Raw genomic sequence first — 20,545 nt, 5'->3', positions numbered from 1 at the left:
CATCTCATGATCCAGGGTGCTATGCAGGATGATCAGAGCTTCTCGGGCAGACGAGTTAGCTCCAAGCTCGGTCTTCGGCGGCCATGGTATGAAGACAGTGCGGAGCGCATAACAGCGTTGATAAAAATGGCTACAAGAATGAGTGTGGCATCGGAAGTACATATGGGACATTTGCTCCGGTTATCAAAGAAGTACCACGTGTGAGCACGTCAGCGGCGTGACTCAGTCAACACTGCAACAGTGCAGTGACGTCAGCGGGACTGTCGTGCTGTTTTTAAAGACGACAGTTTTTCTGGGGGACCTTCAACGCAAAAATTTTGGTCTGTCTGTCTGTCTGTCTGTCTGTCTGTCTGTCTGTCTGTCTGTCTGTCTGTCTGTCTGTCTGTCTGTCTGTCTGTCTGTCTGTCTGTCTGTCTGTACATTCATCTGTTTGTCCACTCTTATCTGCATCGGGTACTTGAAACGGCCGACCCCATCCACAGCACCCACCAATGTTCCTCAAGGTTCAGCGTTCATACTTGCGCAATTATCATATAAAAAGCCAATATTGCGCACGCCTGGGGCCCCATAGCAACACGCATACATTCTGAACTTGCGTCTTCTATTAGAAAAGGCATTAATAAGTAATTTTAAGAACCGTAGAGCTTATCACGCCGCGCTGGCCATGCAACGCTTGCCCAAAAAGGCGAGTGTTCCCGACGCTATTTTTTTTCGCCCTGCCGCGGTGGTCTAGTGGCTAAGGTACCCGACTACTGACCCGCAGGTCGCGGGTTCGTATCCCGGCTGCGGCGGCTGCATTTCCGATGGAGGCGAAAATGCTGTAGGCCCACGTGGTCAGATTTGGTTGCACGTTAATGAACCCCAGGTGGTCGAAATTTCCGGAGCTCTCTACTACGGCTTCTCTCATAATCATATGGAAGTTTTGGCACGTTAAACCCCACATATCGATCAATCAATCAATCCCAACGCTTTGCTAAGACGAGACGGTGGTGGCACCTACCCGTCTCCTTGCTTTCTAAACCTTATCACCTCTGAGACGTGCGCGCACACCCGTCTCAGAGCCCCGCGCTTCTTTTTCCAAGAAAACTGCCAGATGGTGCTGATCTCTCACGTGTGACGTGACTTGATGCTCTCGTTCACCTCCGCTGCACGCTCGAGGCACTCTAACGCAGTGCCTCCAGAATACCATTCACTAATTTTCTTGCGCAGAACATCAAATGAATGTTTTGTTCACTCTCTTCACATGCAAGACTATCGTATTTCGACAACATTTGCAGATTAACATGCAGATACCGGGCCAATTTTGTTTTGTGTCAACTCAACACGTGCCTTCCACAGGCGTGTTCGTTGGCGTTTGTCTCCTCTCGGGCAGGTTCTTTGGTTCTACCTGCAGCATGGACATTTCCACTCTCGAAAGCAGCAAGGGTGCACTGGTTTCGCTTTTGTCAAATATTGCAGATAAATCGCTAGGGGCGCTCGCGTTGTGGCGGTACCGTGGCTGTGAGTAAATGCATGGTGAGCCCAGTGAAAATGAAAGCAAGGCGTCGTAGCGGCGTGGTGATATTACTTTTAAGTCGGCCTGCTAATGAGCATAGTCTGTGTGATAAAGCTAACAGATTAATTGTGCAGCTCAGTGTGAGCGCTCCTCCTCGGCTATGCAAACGCGGTGGGTACACCCGATTTCCGCTGCAGGAGTCTCTCAATCAATCTGATTGACGCGAGAACCCGGATAGAAACTCGGTGATACTGAGAAGGCCCCAGTTCAACTCGTGACTATTGTGGTACCAGTGTGACTGTCAAGAATTTCATGCGGTCTTGTGCAAGGCTAAAGCCATAGAGGAGTTTGTGATAACGTATTGCTTCTTCAACCTTTTTAAGCCGGTTGTCTGCTTGGTCGGCTTCGAAGTGAAGGCCGCATCAGCTCTGTCTCAATTTTAATTACACGAAGCGTAATGACCATTACGCTGAACGTATGTGTCTTCACTGACAAGGTTTCAATTAATATATAATTACTCTGGCACAATAACAAGGTCATGATATGTATAAAGCTATTAAACGTAATCATTATTAGCATTATCCTAGTCATCATTATATTAGGAAGGGATAATTAGCGTAGTTTTAATTAACGTGTTCATAAATACAGTCACGTTAACAAGCATGGTTTAGTTAGCTGATCAACTAGCAAGCTTTAGCACTGTTGTCCTTGTGCTCTCATGAAGCCCTCAATTTTTCGATACGGCCTCATCAAGTTTGAGGTCCACAGGACGGCTTTCAGCTCTCCCATAGTAGCGTACCTGGCACTCTAATCCGTTACCTGTTTTTTGTAAACACACAGTTAGGCGGTCTAAACTTTACATGGCTTCATTATAATAATCTTTTTGAGATGTTGCAAAATTACCCCGGCCATACCCCGACTTCTTGGCGAAATTAGCTTGGTTTTATTATGTGCGGGCCTAACTAGGCACGTATTCTGCCCAAAAAAATAATAAATTATCCCGATGCATGTCCTCTGGTGCTAGAAGGTGAGGAAAGCAACGAATAAAGTGCGAACCGGCCTTGCAGAGCACTCGATTGTGCAGGCCAACCATGATAATTAGCACTTGGCGTCTTGTTTAGCTGCAGTTGTGATGTTATATGCTTGGCCGGAACTAGTCTCCGAGCCAACTCTGCTTATCTAAATTATTAAAACAGACCTAGTGCGGGAATTAAAAGCTTCGAAATAAATTTAAACACACCGTGCCTCTAAACAATATCATCACGAAAAGTTCCGAACAATTTTATTGCATGGGTGCATTTCTGCACTCATTGTAACGGAGAACAACACGAAGCTGTGTGGACCCCAGAACAACACGAAGCTTTTCGCGAGCTACGACGACGCCTCGAGACTCCTCGATTCTTGCGTCATTGCGACGGTAATGCCGACACTGAAATGCAAACAGGTGCAATTAATGTCGGCCTTGGAGCTGTCCTTGTGCAATGGCAGGAAGGTATCGAGCGAGTGATCACCTACGCTAGTCGTACGTTATCATCGGCTGAAAAGTACTATTTCACCCCAAAAAAGGAATGCCTAGCTGTCGTGTGCGCCATAGCCAAGTTTCGTCCGTATTTGTACGGACGACCATGCAAAATAGTCACCGACCACCATTTCTTGTGCTGGCTTGTAGGCCTCAAAGACCCCTTTAGCCGCCTAGCTCGATGGAGTCTCCGCATACAAGAATTTGACGTTACGGTGGTTTACAAGTCAAGACGCAAGCACACTGATGCTGACTGCCTATAACGTGCCCCAGTCGAGTCGATTCCTCCTGACCAAACCGACGACGAAAGTTTCCTCATAGCCGTCACAGCCTCCGACTTGGCTCAAGAACAGCGTGATGACACAGAACTTCGCCTAATCATCGACTATCTAGAGGGCAAGCTTGAACAGCCAGAAACCCACAACATGCTCGTGTCAATATGTACTCCTTTGGTACAGCCGTCACGTCGGGGAAACGTCAATCATAGTTTGTTGCCATGCGCTGAAGTTAATTTAGGTAGCAGTGTCCAGTGTCACTATCCTCGCGAGGATCAGAGCTTCGTTGCAGCTTCTGGTCTTGCTAATAAGCATGTTTTAGTTGGCATCGTTGCGCAAGTGCAAATATCTGGTTATATAAACATCTGCAACACTTAGACATATGTTTGTGCGTGTAACACTTGTAGATATATTTAGCGTCATTTCATGACGTGTCGCTGAATTAAAAATAGCAACGCGGTCACCTGCCCTTCGCATGCTTCGTATAACCTTGATTCTCAAGTACGTGGGATCTGCCGAGTTTTTCTTTTTATTATTTATTTTGTTTTCGTCTTTCTCTGTAACGCAACGACCTCTTTAACGCTAACACGTTAAAATGGGATGTCGTCAGAGCGCCAAAAGATCCCTAGCTGATCCCGAGTTTCGCCAAAAACTGGGCGATTCTGCATAGCGCCCCCAATATGAAGTTTTATTCGATGCCCACCCAGCCCACCAATTTATTTTCAATATGCTGCCACTGTTCCCAGTGCGTGGGCAGACTGTGTGCAGTGTTGTCAGTGCTACTTAGTGTGCTAGAAGACATTGGGTTACACTGTGCATTTGCAGTGTTCTCAACCCATGTTAGTCTAAACTAAGGAAAATTAACAAAACGAATTTATTTACCCCAAAAAAAATAATTGCTTCTACGACGTCAGGAAACAGAATAGAGCTTTTTTTAAAAAAACTACTTTTAAACAATAATTTTGGGGCCATCCTGTATGTAGGACACGAATGTTTGACACACCATGAAAAAAAAAAACATTAGTCATACGAAAGTTACTGCACACTCAATAACTGACGAATAATCGACAAAATTATCAGCAGCATCGAAAACAATTTGACTCTATATTACTTTTTTTTTCGCGGTATGGTGCTCAGCTGCACGCATTCAAAATAGCCATTTTCTGACTGTAAGCACGTGGCTATTTATAGCCCAGCGATCACCTAGACCTTTATGTCACGAAGACAGGTCATCATAAATACACCTCAGATGGCGCTACCTTTCTTACAGAAAAAAAAAACGTTCGAGTTACACTGAAAAGTTTTAGCGTACTACATATAAGACAGTGGGAATTTATGAGTTGAGTGAGCTTGGTGGCATTGGCTACACGGTATAGTGTGTTCCAGTGCTTCACGGCGTGCTGTGAGGCAATGGAACATACTTCTTAGCTCTCCAGTGCCGCCCAGTGCACTAAAAGGCACTGAGAGGCATTGGGAACACTGTTTCATCGGATATGGATGATTTACGCAAAGCGAGCACGTAGCACCCAAACGCGACGCCGTTGTGTTCCACTTCTTTTCTCCGGCCCTGCAGTGAAGGTCCTTCGCGCAGTGGCCCACCAGTCTCCTCGACGAGGTGCCCTTGTTTCGCGCACTCCTCCACAGACCTCACACAATGAATCTGATTCAATTAGGACATCCCAGCGGTTGGTACAGTCATGCGACTTTTTTAAGTTATTTGTTGAGTATCTCCAGCCAGTGTGAAAAGTTAAGGGACCACTAGGTGTGTGGAAACCTCGAATTTCTGGGTAACATGAGACGATAATTGCTTCAACTTCTAAGTGATTTAATGTGCTTTACTACATGCCGAAAGCCTCAATTCAAGGCTGCCTGCCGAAGCAGCCAGAATATTCGGCTTTTTTCTTGCGCCTCATGGCCTCTAAGCTTTTCGCACTGCTGATAATCATGCCAATTTTAAGCTAATGAACTATAAAAGGTTCGTGAAAAAATGTTACATACACATCAGCAGCTTCATCCCAAAATAATATAGGCCAAAACAGGAGCAATTTTTTCCGTGAACACCATAGCATGATGAAGTGTGTGCGAACACCTTGCTCGCTAATACTCCTAACACTAAAACATCTAATTTACTATGTGATACACGATTCACGAAACAATAAAAGCAAGGTATCTTGCTTCGTTTAACTGTAATGTTCTTTCAAGTCCAGGAACCCGTTCCTCGCGGCTCTCGGCAACAGTGGTCATCCCGCCACTGTCAATCCTCCAGCGACTTCCTGAGCATTTTTTCGTGAGCCCGTATCGCCCTCTCTGTATACCAAAATGCGACAGATGGAGGCATGTTAAGTCGCACCACCTGCGTCACGTTGACGCCAGCGGGCTGCAACGGCTCCAGTGCCGTGTTAACCACCGAACGCAGGCAGAATATGGTGTGGCCCACGCAGTACACGGCGTCCCAGATCACCTCGCAGCGTTGAGTCTCCCTGAGGCGCACCGAGAAGGAGCCGCTGAAGAGCTGAAAACCATCCACTGGGACTCCACCGGACACCTCCATCTTCCAAACATTCTCCTGGCGGGTGTCCGGCAGCTTGAAAGTGTCTATGGTAGCCTCGGTGCCCCACACCCGTTGCGGGTCGCAGAAGCGATCGCAGAGCCTGGACACATCGACCCCGACCACTGAGGTCACAATTGTGCGCTCGTACACGCTGCCATGACGGATCACCACCACGAAGATGAGGACCCACGCTGCCAGCGGGAGCAAGAGTCGAAGGAAACAGGCGCGCCCGATTCGACGCACAGTGCCAGGAGACACCGATGAGAGTGACTCGTTGAAACGCTTGTGAAAGTGGGCCATGACAAGTGCTATTCCGTGGGGACTTCTTTCTTCATTCTTATCTTCTTCTTCCACTTCATTTCTGAGCAGCAACGACTCGTGCGTAGTATTGGCGATTGTGAAAGAATAGAAAGGTTTTGTTACTATTATAAAACTCATAGTGGAGAGGCATTGGGTGATAACTAAATATGGAAGCAAGCGTAATTGTCTAAAGAGTCTTTAATATTATGCATAATATTAAATATTTTAATAAAAAATCTTAACATGCTAGTTTCGCATCGGTAATGAAGTCATAAAACGTAATAAACTTCAGTTCCAACATGGGAGTGACCCGCTACAGGCTAGGACACTAGCACGACCTATTGGACCTTAGTAAAATCCATCCATCCATCCATCCATCCATCCATCCATCCATCCATCCATCCATCCATCCACCCATCCATCCATCCATTCATCCATCCATCCATCCATCCATCCATCTATCCATCCATCCATCCAATTATCCATCCATCCATCCATCCATGTTTTTTCGAATCACTAATCATTCAGACGACAAGTAACACAATCAATAGATCATCTGGCACACTAAACCACGTGTACTCCCGGACTTTGCGTCATGCGCTCAACGTTACATAAGAACCTGTTGCTCAGCCGTCCTTCCATTGTGAACAAGGGACCCGTACGGGTCCCGAAACGTCATTGTTTTGTTTGACATTGGTCAGTGACCTGTTTTTTCAACAATGCCTTTACGTGACCAGACGGTATTCCGTCGAACTCTCGACTACGTTCCATCCATCCATCCATCCATCCATCCATCCATCCATCCATCCATCCATCCATCCATCCATGCATACATACATACATACATACATACATACATACATACATACATACATACATACATACATACATACATACATACATACATACATACATACATACATACATACATACATACATACATACATGCATACATACATACATACATAATTACATACATACATACATACATACATACATACATACATACATACATACATACATACATGCATACATACATACATACATACACACATACATACATACATACATACATACATACATACATACATACATACATACATACATACATACATACATACATACACATATCCGAATGCCTAGTTACAGAAGACAAAGAAATCAGTGCTTTGGTTGCTCATGAGATGAAGAAACCTTTTTATCTACTTATGTATGACTGCTTGTTCCTTTAATGCGAAGCCCTTAGATGCCTCATCAAATAAGAAAATTAACCATGGCACGCGTCAACACGAAGAACGCAAAATAATACGGGATGAACTCGCTCTGTCACGTAAAAAATGATAAACTTCATAATGTGAACGTGACGTCACAAGATGGCATCATTACGTGACACCCTCCCTTGGTCTTGGGGGCACTGCAATACCACGCAACGTGCAGAAAGCTTGTAACGCCTACGATCCTGGCCGTGTAACGAGAGAAAAGCTGTCAGGAAAGGAGAGAGTAATCAAGAAGGCCGACTCGAAGAAAAAAAAAGTTTTCTCTTCACTTGAGAAGTGAAGAGAAAACGAAAACGCTAGAGCGGCCACAAAGCCACGAGCGCGCGCGTCGTTGTTCACATTCATTTTGCCCCATCCCGCCGCTGCTACTGTTGCTACCTTAACGATTAATTTGATTTTGCTTGCTTTCTGAGAACGACAGTTCGTATTATAGTTATTGACACAAAGTAGCGAAAAGAAACAGCTCGCACCTTTTAAAACGTTGTTTCGGGAGATACGCCAGCAGAAACGACACAAGCGAATGCACGGGCAGCGGCGGCACGGTTTCAACCGGCTGTACACAAAAGCGAAACATGTTGGGGCATGCTGCCTCGCTGCCACTGCACCGTTCGCTTCCAGAGTTCTCAGCAATTGTAATACAAGTCAGGCTCTCGATGAACGCGTCCTCATTGATGCCACCAAACTTCGTCGTGCTGCACGGGTAGTTTGCGATTTGAACCGACGCGAGCCGCCGCCGACGCCTGTGCTGCCATGTTGAATCTCCGGCCGGCTAGTTGGGTCACGTTGTTTAATCTAGCGTAGCCAAGGCGGTGAAGCGTAAACTGGATCCGGTTTCGCGTGGCGGGAAAATAGGTCTCGGAGCGATTCTTGCACGCCGGCCGTGTGGCGTGGTTTTCGGGCTGCTTGGGTGGCGAAATGAGCCAGTTTCTGGAAATTTTTGTCGGTTCCGCTCTCTTCGAGGCCAAGTGTGAACGCGCCTTGAGTCTTCTTAGCTGAATTCTTAAGGCACCGTATGACGTTTATTATTTTCGCCTGTCATACAAAAGATAAGCTATTCGACATTCTAAAATAAGCGGTAATGATATGTAGCTCCTTTCATGAAATAATTGGCATAGGTAGATCCACAGAATATGAGAAATCAATAATTATTTCAACCATCATCATCCTCATTATCATAACCACCATCAAGTGGGCAGCCGGAATAGCAAGGCACATTATCGTAAGCCGAAGAATTGTGCGTGTCACTGTGCAATATTTGAATCTTTTTGGTGTCTTTTTGTTACCTGCAATCTTACTTGTGTGTCTCTTGTACTCATTTTTATCACTCTACGTGCAACAGAAGCCGCAATAAAATGTAACAAGACATATGTACTGCCCGCATAATTAATTTTATTCAAAGTAGTTCGCTTGCAGCCGATATTTTCTTCTGCTCAGTAAAGAAGGTCGCATGGGCAATACCCTGGCCCTACAGGCTGCGCAGCAAATCCTCTCCTGAAAAGTAAGACAGAAAGAATAATTGCTTAAGGAAACGGTTTCCGCTATTTTCCAGCTCAAACCAATTCATTGTCGTTAGCCTAGAGACAGACATCTTGCTAATGTCAACCGCTGACAAATTCAGTTATTCGTTCTCTAGGTTAGCTCACCGCAAAAAATCCAAGGTTTTTAAGCACTCGTGAAGACATTGAGAAGCTTTCGAAGTTGCTTTATTTTAATACATTTTAGTCTCGTACCTATCAGGCGTTAGGCAAAGTCGGAGGCAGCGCTTAACAGAGATTGACGCGGCGGTTCTTGCTTCGCAGGCTTCACAGTCTGAAATGCCGGGATTCTCAAGAGTAACGAGTTCATGTGGCACAAACACCTAGCAATGCGATCGTTTTCCTTCAATTCGCTCCCGGTCAAGCACTTGCTACCGGTCAAGCACTTGCTACCGGTTTTTTGTATATTCACAAAAAGTCTTAAATAACAAAACGGGTCGGAAATCCGTAGTTTTTTGTTCAAGTTGAGAGCTATATTGAATACATGAGATATTGAAGCATGTGGCAGTTATTGAAGCAGTTAACTGTCTTATAACAAACGAAAAGGCATATGGTTCTTTTAAATCAGTGCCTTACCTGGACCACTGTCGTACCTGGTGGAGCAAATTTGAACTACGCTCTTCCCTCTACCTGTCCTCCGAAATACTAATCGGCAGTGCAGCGAGAAGATAGTCAAGATAGGTATGCTACATGTTACATAATAAGGAAACGGATGCAAATAGAATATAAACCGTATGCATCTTTTCTCGTAACGGTCAGTTTATGCTGGCAAAATTAGCGACAATAGAGGTGGTCAGGATTATAACTTTGATCTCACTACGTGTTTAACATGAGGTCTGTATAAACAGTTACCCAGTGTATTGTGCCTATTCTTAAGAGTTTCTTCTCGCTCACCTTTTCACTCCCCATTCACACTCTGTAAAGCGTCCCGATGCCAGATTGTTTTTTTAGATGTTATAAACGGCGGCATTTCTAATTTTCGGTGGCTCTCGCCATACAAGTTACTTTTTCCCACCGTCATTAGGCTGACATACGGGCCGCGAACAAATTTTACACCGCAAGAATGTTTTTGGCCTGCCAAGGCCGTCTTTAATAAACAATATCATACAGCCCACGCCAAACAGGTTAGCATGCCTTCCTTTGCTCTCTCTCTCGTTTACATTCCACTCTCAGGCACCTTTATTGTTCACTGCTAAAGTAAAAACAAATCGACCCATCATTATGTTAAGCGACAAATTACAACGCTATTGCAGCAAAAAAAAAATGTACCATACATTTATATCAGCACATAACTCTTTTTTTTTTCTTTTCGAGAAAACCAAGGGCATGTATGCAAAAGTATTTACCCGGTGATGTGTCCCGTGGAACTCGTTAATTTCTCGTACTTCATCTCGATCATTGTAGGACCTTTTCGCTCCATGTGATGTAGCCGTATGCCCACATCACAAGTTTCCCGAATAGCTACAACTTTGTTTCAATAGAATCTGCATTGGGGACAGTCAGTGCATGAAGTGGCGTCTACTTACTTGAGCATAAGGCAACGCATTTGCGCCAGCCTTCTTTCGACGCCTAGCAGATCCCTGTGCTTCCGGGGGCTCCAGAGTGCCTCAGCCACGGCAGACGCCCATGGCCTGGGCAGTGTTAACGTTGTGGTAACAGAATTGGGATCTCTCTTGTTAAAAAAACAAAACAAAAGAAAAATACCGCGCTTTTCAAGAGGGTCTTTTTTGCTTGTGATAAACTGGGAATTCTTCTCAACCCCCTCTCCTCCTAAAAAAATGATTCACAAATCTTAGGCAATGTTCTACGTAATTACCAATTGCTCGCAAAGATAGGGGCGCAATGTTTTGCACATGTGCGAAAATTCCAACCCCAAAATAATTCGAATTATTGGGACAAAGTTCTTGCGCGATGAAATACTCAAAGTAACAATTAATAGAAATATACGGCATCGCACACTATAAGCTTATATGAAGCATTGATAATTTGTACCCATTCGAGCATCTAGAACCACAAAATTCATTTACAAATTTATGAGTATGCGAGGCCCTCTGCTGCTGAAGAGTGCAATCGTCTTTCCAAACTATTGCTCGCATGTTGTAGAGCGTTGTGTGAAACTTTTGATCCCTTTGTACAGGTTCTCCAAGAGTCAAACAGAGCACACGAGTTGTGACCAATATGCACAAAAGTCAATGCCAGCAAGCTCCACCAAAAAAGTGGTTCTTTGTTTTTATACGGAAACGGGTCAGAAAGTAGTGCCATCTTTTCCACATAAAAATAAAGCACCACTTCTCTGATGGAGCTCGCCGGCATTCACTTTTGCGCATCTTGGCCACAACTCGCTAGCTCGATTTTATTTTTGGAGCACCTATAGGTATGACTAATATTCTTCAGACCATTAAGACAGTGTTTCTTGTTATTCAGTTGCATAATTTTAAACTTGATGGTTGCATGTAAATACTTCATTATAGCTTTCTATCATTCAGGAACGAAAAACTGTCTCATTACAAAAACTCTTTATCTGTGACTCGCTACCCTTGGAATATATTATGTAACAAGCTTAGTTGAAGTAAGTGTGGTTGTTTTAGGGCCACAACATCGTCGGCATTAATAATTATGAGCCAGACTTTATGTTGTCAGGGGCTTTATGTATTAAGTGTACAAACCTTTCAGTCTATTTGAAGATATAGATATAATTCATTCTCGTAATAGCTTTATTTGCTCTTAAATTTTTTATAGCATCAAACTAGCTATGCCTTGTATACGCCTCTGTACAGATGTCTCAAGTACTTTCGTCTGTAGGAGGTTTTGAAAAGACTACTATAAATTGCACAAACTAATGCGCACAATCTCTTAATTCTTGACTTGAAAAGGAAGAAAGAAAATATTTGTGATTTTTTGCTAGGCAATCGCGATAATCTTTCAAAAAAAATACTGAAATACTTCGCTTTTTACTGAATTCTCGGTGAATGCTTGGATAAAGTTCAAAGGAAAAGGTACGTTTATTTGTAGATGTTGGTTTCTTTGTTGTTGCTTTGTTCCGAATAACGAAATTATTTCTTATGTGGTTAACTCAGCTCGGATAACCCCGTTTCTTAATATATAGACCTATGTGATTACGTATCCGGGTTTAACAGCATCAGCCAGCTCAAACGTGCACATTAGAAACATTGTTTGTTAACCACCATTGCCGTCTAATTACTGAGCACTGTAATTTACATTTTATTTTAATCTAGATTCCGTGGATTGTATGAGATGCATCAATCACTGTTATCTTCGTAACTTTTTCATGCAACAGCTTAGCAAATGAAACACACCATTTGCATAGTAAACGTTTCTCACTTCGTTAAAAATCAGAATGAAAAACACATCAGTACACTTCTAGTATTTCTCTTGATATATAAAGTGCCTTGATGCCACCGATAGGGTCTCTTACCAGGTTCTGCTAATGATGTTAGTACCGTCTATGTATTGTCCCGTTGGACCTGTTCCGCCACCTAGTACCCGCCTCTTCTGTGCCTCAGTTCCTGAAACACAAGTTTTCACCCCATACAGTGAATAGAACACACTGTAGCCACGACACAATGGCCACAACATAATTTTCAAAACTTGGCAATAGCGATTTAGTTGCGGCAAGTAAGCAATGCGCGATATGCGTTTCTAAATAAAGGCAACCTTAAGAAAGTTTAATTAGCAAACTGAAGTCTCAAAAATGTTGCAGGAAGGTCATTGTTGTACTCAATTGAAATGTGAAAACCTAATCGTGGTACGTAAGGTTTCAATACCCGAAGCCACAATATGAATATGTGGAACACCGCAGGGGAGGGCCCCGAAAATTCGAGCCATCTGGTGTTCCTTAATATGTGGAGTTTAGTGCTAAAAAAGGACTCGCACAGGTGAGAGACATGACAGCGAATTTCGGTTAGCGACCTCAGTCTCTCACATCTTTTTAGCTTTTTTATTCCTAAAATCACTACTTTAGGTAACACCAACTCGCCCAACAACTATAGTTCTTATTGGGGTTCTTTAACCTGCACAGCGTCACACAGTACATGAGCCTGTAACATTTCACCTCCACCGAAATGCCACCACCGCGGCTGCTCTCAAACCCTTGTCTTTCAGGTTAGCAGCTGAGCCCCGTAACCGCTGATATAGCGTGTGGGATGACATTTACCACTGTTACGGAATAGAAGACAGAGAAGGTGTTAAACTTGATGCAGGTGGGTTGGTCTAACCTTCGCCTTACCTTCCAGAAGTTACTTTCATTGTGATAGCAGTAACATGTACACTACAGGCGTATTCTTGCCGTTTCCACCACTTTCGGGTAAAGTCTAAATCAGTAAAGGCCCCTATGTGACGCATGTTCTATAATGACCGAACGAAAGCATGTGAGAGAATTCGGCGATCGCCACTCAAGCGAAGAGTAAATGCGTCGGCTGTCTTTTGCCGTGCAATGAGATGGTGCTGGCTACTTAAATCTGGCATCAGTGTTAATGCACGCGTTTTCTTGGCAGGAATGAGCTTACAGCTGAAATATTTGCGCGTGCTGCATCGCTTGCGTTCATGCGGTGGACATCACAAAGCTCACTTCACTCGAAGCATTGCCCTCTTCCCTAACGCGAGCATCTCATTGAGTTACTCTTGATCGGATGCTAAGGGATTGAGCTGATAGCCTTAATTCGTGTAACATTTGGATTTGTTCTTACTGCCTTCATTACTTTGCATTTGTAACTTCATTCAATTGAAATGATTTCAAGGTCCATCTTCATTGCTGCTCGCATGGTGACAGGAGACGAATTGATGTAGTACGAATCATATCGACCTTTGACTGCTGAAGGTGGTGTTTAGTTTTAAATTTATTGGGGGATGAACAATACACTGTGTGAATAGCTGGATAAAGATTGTTTGAAAACCATTGTTCGCTCATAAACCCTGGTTTTATGCAGCCACTCAAATATTTTACTATAGCGAGCACGGGCAGTGACAATTTTATGCGTAACGTCCACATGATTGTTTCAAGGTGACGACAGGGTAAGAGTAAATGCGTGCCCACAAAGCGCAGCTTAGACGCTCTTGTCCTCGTCCCTCTCGTGTGTTTCTTGTGGCTTTTTGTAGTACGCTGCACCGCCCTATATCACCATATGGAGATGACGCACAGAAATGTCACTACTCACGCACGCTAGTTAAAAATTACAGTCGTCGATATCAGAAAGTAGCACAAACACCAAATACCGCCGCGGTAAAATCACGACACAAAATTTCTTGTTCCCTAGCATTCCAAATAGTGTGCGCCTAGTGACATCGTCTGCCTGTTTTAGGTGGGAGTGGCCGACAAAAGCAGTTCATCATAAACCCCTAATTTTCAATGCTTGTTTTGATTTTGGGGCTGCGGTTATCACTAACTTGTGTGCTAATCTTTTTCCCACCAAAACACTATATTCATAATTTAGGTGTGGACATTTCTGCACCTGAAACCCACCAAACACCCACACAATAGAATTGGTACGAGCAGATTTAGTTGTTTCATTATGAAAGGCCGCTTTACGTACCTATGCCAAAAGTTGTTTTTTTTTCCTCTCACTGTCAGTGTCCAACTGACATGCAGGGAAGGACAAGCTATGTACTTTTACAGTTATCCACGTCTCACATACCTCACAAAAGCAACCTTTGAACTTGATTTTGTGAAGTGGGTGGAACTCAATAGCGCAGCATATTTTACCCGCGCATTCACATAGCTCTTAATGAGGAGGTCATAAAATGTAAGAGTCGGACATTAAACCCCGCCCTTCTTGTCACCAAGGTGCGACAAACCGTAATTATCAATAGTCACTGTTGGTCAGTGACTTATACGGCGTTTAAAGGTAGCAATAATTAATCGATTTGTTCTGTGTATTTCTATTTTATTCTTGTGACAAGTGATTTTTTTCTTAATGTTGCCGCTGCTTTTATTGTTCGGGGAGGCATAACCAGTCAAACTATGTATATGCCACTTGTATTCCTTCATCCTTGCTGTTTATGTTTTGTACCTATTTGGCAATGAAGTTCACTTCAACAACAGGCATTGTTTGTCGACTCAATCTCACAAGAACCAAGGTGCATCGGTCCCCTAGGTCACCAAGGGTTCACCCTCATCCTACCAGCGATAAGATTCCAAGACTATAAACGCACGGTCTTTCGAATGCGCGAAGGTAACGCGCCCAACAAGTGTCTTACTTTCACGCCTGACTGAAGACCACCACCTGATCAGAGCCAATCAAAGTTTTCCTTAATCATGCGCTCGTTGCTATGGCTACTTTTGCGAGTAACTCTTCATTGATATTGTCCCATGGCCGTGGTAGTGAAGAGAGCAACTACTTGAGCCGTTAAAGATGAAAATGTTTGAGGAGAACTTGTGCCTCGAGTAATCGCACTGAGGACAGCGATATCGACATGCATATAGCCACTGGTCGTCAGCAGTTCAGAAAGGTACGCCGTCATTTATACTTATGGAATTGTAGATTCCAGTGTGTACTAAGATTTAGGTGTACGTGAAGAACACGAAGTGGTCGAGAATTCCGGCACCCTCCATTACCACGTCTCTCATATTCATATCACAATTTTGGAAAGCAGATACGTCAGCTCCTCTGTTAAGCAGATTACTTTAAACTCTTTTGCATCACAGCAGAACAGTTTCAAATAATCGGAAATCTTCTAACACATAGCGCAATGGCCTGAATAGACCAGTGGCGACACATATAACCTGCTACATAAAAATCCAAAAAACGAGAGCACATGATAATCCGTATCGCACTGTCTCGTTGGTATCGACCATTGTTTGACTTGCATCATCTAACGTTATGTGAGTCAAGTCAGTAAAAGCAAACGTAAAGCGCCGATAACAAATTCAGAAATGTAGCCGGCGAAGCTACTTTACCGCAAGGTCAAATCCCTGATTTCACGGCTCTCGAGCACAGAGGCCTGACACATGAACCGCTACGTCATGAAAGCAAAGCTTCGGAAGCATAGGCGTGTTACATATGCTTCATTACTTCTGACTCTGCCACTTTCAGTGAACACCATTGTTTTCTTACCCACAGTCTTGTCTAATCATGTGTGTGTAACTCCTGAATTCTTAGGCAGTGCTGCTTCTGGCCTCGTTGCACTCTTTTTTCCTAAGACATCGAAAAAAAAAGAAAGGGGAACTGTTTATCTTTTGTGTTTCTTTATGCTTGGATGCCTGGAGTTCAGGGAGGCCCACCTTCGAACCCGAGCGGATCGCAGGTGTAGAGGCGGGTCCAGTTGTGCTCCAGCAGTCCATCACAAAACGCCAGTGCTCGGTGGCCAGCCGACGTGACTGGACCCATGCGTCCGGCCACTCGAGAGGACGGAACTTCCACGAGCATGATTCGGGGTACCTGAGCGCCGAGATCATCGGGACGAACTATTGTTTAAGATCAGCTGTCAAAATACAGGCAAAACGTCGAGCAGGGGCTATGCTTGCGCCCCTTCTCATTTAACCCCCCACCCGCCCACCCTTTAAAATTTAACTCCGCATGTGTATTATACAGGCACACATACAAGCATACGCACAAACTCATGTTAGGTACAGCTGAACCCCCCTCCCCCAAACATTTATCTGTGCTACTGTCTACAGGGAAAGTTATGCAGTCAGGTGTGCTGCTTGTAACTATTTCATGTAAGAGACTAGCATGATGGCAAAGAAAAAAGCGAAGAAAGATTAATGACGCTGCCTGTTATAAAGCGAAAAGTGACCTCTGCAACCTGAACAGGAACGCAGACAGAGGTACCGTGAAACAACATACTGATAAAGCCGACATGCTACTGAATACAAGTAAGGGAAATGGGTCTCAAATGTTAAACGACTGGAAAACAAAAATTGACATCTGCCTGTTTTCATTATTTTGTTATAGTGGTTTGGTCGAGTAAACAGGTCATCCTGTTTTCGGCTTTAAACCTCCAGAACTGCATTATATTTTGCTGTGAAATTTCGTGTGTCTAAAAAGAATGGTAATGGCTTTCAGTATGTGAAGTTTTAACCCTCTATCTTTTTGTAGTTGCTTCTAATGAAGCACGAAACTCAGACTAGTGCGCAGAATACAGTGTACTTTATTTAAAAAACCAACGACAGCATGAATATGATATTTGCCATGCCTGTTCAACAAAATAGTGGTAATAAATCGAAAATACAAGACTGGCTCTCATAATCGTCTCACAACGAAAAGAAATATTGTTAACACTGATGACGTATCATAAGGGAGACTTTTCAAATAATCTTTTTTTTCCCTAAGTGTAACTCAAGGAGTTCCTGAAAGATTTAGGTTCAGACTATTTGCAAAGGCTACAGTTACGATCTCAAAAGATTTAAGTGGAATCCGTCAGATAGTTCACTAAAAAAAGTAAGTCAACTTTGCAAGAGTTCAAAAAACAGATCGGGAACAAAATGTACTTTAGTGATTGAAAACACGCGTGAAATGGCTTGCAGCATGGAGCCATATTTCCGCTAAAAATCTAAAAATGCATTTTGATGGAAAGATTCACAATCGGAAAGTATGCAAACGCTAGGAAGTGAATATATTCCGCCGACCAGACCTTAATAATTGTTAAAAATGCATACATGAACAAAGAATGAAGGAAAAGAGCTCACGTATCCGTTGGGAGGCGCAACCTCTGGCGCTATTTTTGAAGAACTTGGAGCCCTCCACTGCTCTTTTCAATGTACAGTTTTGCTCGTCATAGTGTCTGTTATTTTAAAAAATAAAAAATCGCTTTTTTCATCCATCTATCTTGCCATACTCCCTCAAAGAAGCACACAGGTTTCTCAGAAAAAAATAACTTCACATTGTTTAGCAGCTGACCAGCAAATAGCCATACATTTTCAAGAAGGCTCTTCATAATTTAATCGCAGAAATTATTGCATAGACTAAAAAGTGATAGCATATACTATCAGGTTAGTAAATACACTTGCAGTAAATCTGAAGCTTCCCCACTTGAAGGGATTTACAAGTACTCATAAAAGGACAGGAATTCTGGGATCGATATGATTACTGAAGACGTGGCCGTCTATTGGTACGGTCGTCATGTGTGACGGAAATTGCTTTGGGACCTCTTAGACACGTGAGATGTAGCTGCAGTTTTCGTTCCGAAACTCGAAGCATTGTGCTAGCTTCCGCTTGTTTCTTTCGGCATTTATTTTATTTTCGTTTTCACTTTTCTATTATGCGCCAACATCCACTACAAACGTCTTCTGGATCTGGTGAGATTATCTTTGAGGCTCTTGAGTACGGGCTGAACGAGTTGAAATTATCGCGGTATATTCCTTACACATTTACCAGGCCTTCAAGCTTTGTTGAATATTCCCTGAAGATGCATTTGGTCGTGTATTACTGTAACGTTCAGCTATTTTTGTGTTTACTACTTGTCAATTCTATAATTAGAAACGTGACGGAGACAACTTACCGTTATGTTCCAGCGTTCAATAATTTCGTCTGCTACCACAGCGGCCTTGTGCAAACGATTGGGAATCTGGAATAATCTGCAGAAACATAGCTTTGGTAAGTAAGACACAGTGACAGTTATCACTGCAGAGATGAGCGTTACATGCTTCGCACATCAGTGCGAACGGCTACCCTCCCCAATATTTTTGCCTAACCTATATATTCAGACTCGCAATAAAGACCGCAAACTTGTATGTTACCTAAAAAGCTAGACTTACTGTTCTAAAAAAATAGTATCGTTCGCATACCGCTGTTGTGAAATATGTACTGCTACTCAGAATATCGAAAAAAATTACTTAGGTCAATCTGCACGTCTTCCAACGGCGAATATATAAACACATTGAACATATCTGCCGGTGACACTACTGCCGCCTTGAAAACAAATTGTTGAATTACTACAAGCTGTACCCAGTCCGCTAAAATTAAGTTAGAACTTGATCAGACATACCATCCTATACTTTGCATTCCACAGGAATATCGTTATATTCTTCCTAGAAATAGGCATGCTGACATTCAACTGTCAAACTGTATTTCCATAGAAACACGAATGATCCTTGTTCGCTGTGTGAGCCTACTGTCTGATATATTACAAAAATCAAACGAAGCACTGAATAAAAACTTACGAGTCAAAAAAGAGCGTAGAATACGCCTTCACGCTCCCTCTGGACTCCTCAATCCGTCTCTGCAGGTCAGAATTGTTGTTCCTGGGAATCGTCGCAATATTCGCATTATTCCGTTCGGTGCGCACAAAGCAATCAGGCAATATCTTTCAATATTTCTTCATGTGACACCAGGAGTCAACGTGCGTAGGAGTTTTCTAACCGGTGATGTCTACGTTGTGTGTGCACAGGTTGTTTTCGAAAGTAATGTAATTGCAAAGGCAACTCGTTTTTCGGTAAATACTAGGTAGGGTTCTATTCACTGCTCAGGAGAGCACGAGTGCCCGTGAAAGCGCTCCGACGGGCGCCACCTTTGGTGCCTGATAAAGCTAGCGTTGCAAGGACAACCAGTTGACAAGTGCAGCTTCGGACGAGTCACCTGCTACGATTCCTTTACTGGGTCATTGCCGCTGGTGCTGATGAGCATCAAACTGACTTTGTGGCTGGCACCTATATTTCGAAAATGCATGGGATGGCGTTATTCCTGGGGGCAAATCGATGACATAGTATCTGTATCAGTACTGCCATGATAAGCGAACAGATAAAACTTCAAAATTTCAGGTGCTTACTTCTTGGTATAGAGTATCATAACAGAAAACGGCGCAAAGTAACGGAGACAAGAAAGACCAAACAGGTAAAGAGCATTGCTTGTTTTCATTGATCTTTCTTGCCACAGTTTTTCACTTTAACAACTAGATCATATAGCACAGGAGTTTCGAACACGTGGCCCGCTAACATCTCAGTAGCCACTCGCCCCACACTTTATTATTCTTTGTTTTAGTTTGCCTTAATACGTTCCCGAGCTACGCAGACGTTACTGGTCTCAAACATTTTTCTCCGTGGGACCACTGATGCTGTCACAAACCACCTATGCATGGGGGTCATCAGGGGTACCATATTTTATATTTCTTAGTTTCCGCATTAATTTGGTACTGTGTATGATGAAGCGGTACCAGGTGGACTGCTCTACTGTGCTACTCAGTTTCTACTGACCAGCATGAGGGCGAGAAGTCCTGTCCACCGAGGTGCACCATCTGGTCGGGGAACAGGCGGGCCAGCTCGGCGTACAGCACGCGCGTGAAGCTTATGGCGTCCTTGTGGGTCGGGTCCAGCAAGCCAGAGTCATTGCACAGCAATTCTGGGTGGCTACGCCCCACTGAAGCCATGCTATCTGCACCACGCAGTGCATGGAGGTGTCTAAGCAAAGTGTCGCAAAACCAACACCATTACCACACTCAAACATCACTCTACCCCATGCAATGCTTGAACTGTACTTTTAATTTTACTTGCGGCCATAAAAAACACGTTTGCACAGTCAGGTATTGGAACACTTCAGATTAACAGATTACTTGAATATTTACCTACGTACCACTCAGAAATCTACTAGTAGTTTCAAAATCGACTGAGAACATTAAGTGCTCAGATGATATGAAGCATTCT

The 20,545-nt window shown here is 43.5% G+C and overlaps 1 protein-coding gene across 1 annotated transcript in view; it reads right to left on the bottom strand.

Annotated features, from left to right (window-relative positions):
• Positions 1–7,133: 7,133 nt before the first annotated feature.
• LOC119173641 (beta-hexosaminidase subunit beta-like) overlaps positions 7,134–20,545 on the bottom strand; it is a 37,344-nt gene continuing 23,932 nt past the window's right edge. Inside the window, exons 6-12 of the mRNA XM_037424438.2 lie at positions 20,099–20,276; positions 19,070–19,150; positions 18,409–18,484; positions 16,190–16,346; positions 12,389–12,479; positions 10,479–10,583; positions 7,134–8,908 (exon numbers count right to left, since the gene is read on the bottom strand). Coding sequence (XP_037280335.2) covers positions 8,848–8,908; positions 10,479–10,583; positions 12,389–12,479; positions 16,190–16,346; positions 18,409–18,484; positions 19,070–19,150; positions 20,099–20,276 — 749 coding nt within the window. The 3' untranslated portion in view covers positions 7,134–8,847. The remainder of the gene's footprint in view (positions 8,909–10,478; positions 10,584–12,388; positions 12,480–16,189; positions 16,347–18,408; positions 18,485–19,069; positions 19,151–20,098; positions 20,277–20,545) is intronic.

The sequence above is a fragment of the Rhipicephalus microplus genome, chromosome 5, assembly GCF_043290135.1.
Source record: "Rhipicephalus microplus isolate Deutch F79 chromosome 5, USDA_Rmic, whole genome shotgun sequence".
Classification (NCBI taxonomy): Eukaryota; Metazoa; Arthropoda; class Arachnida; order Ixodida; family Ixodidae; genus Rhipicephalus; species Rhipicephalus microplus.
The sequence above is the reverse complement of the archived record's forward strand: the minus strand, read 5'-3'. Positions and strand labels throughout refer to the sequence as shown.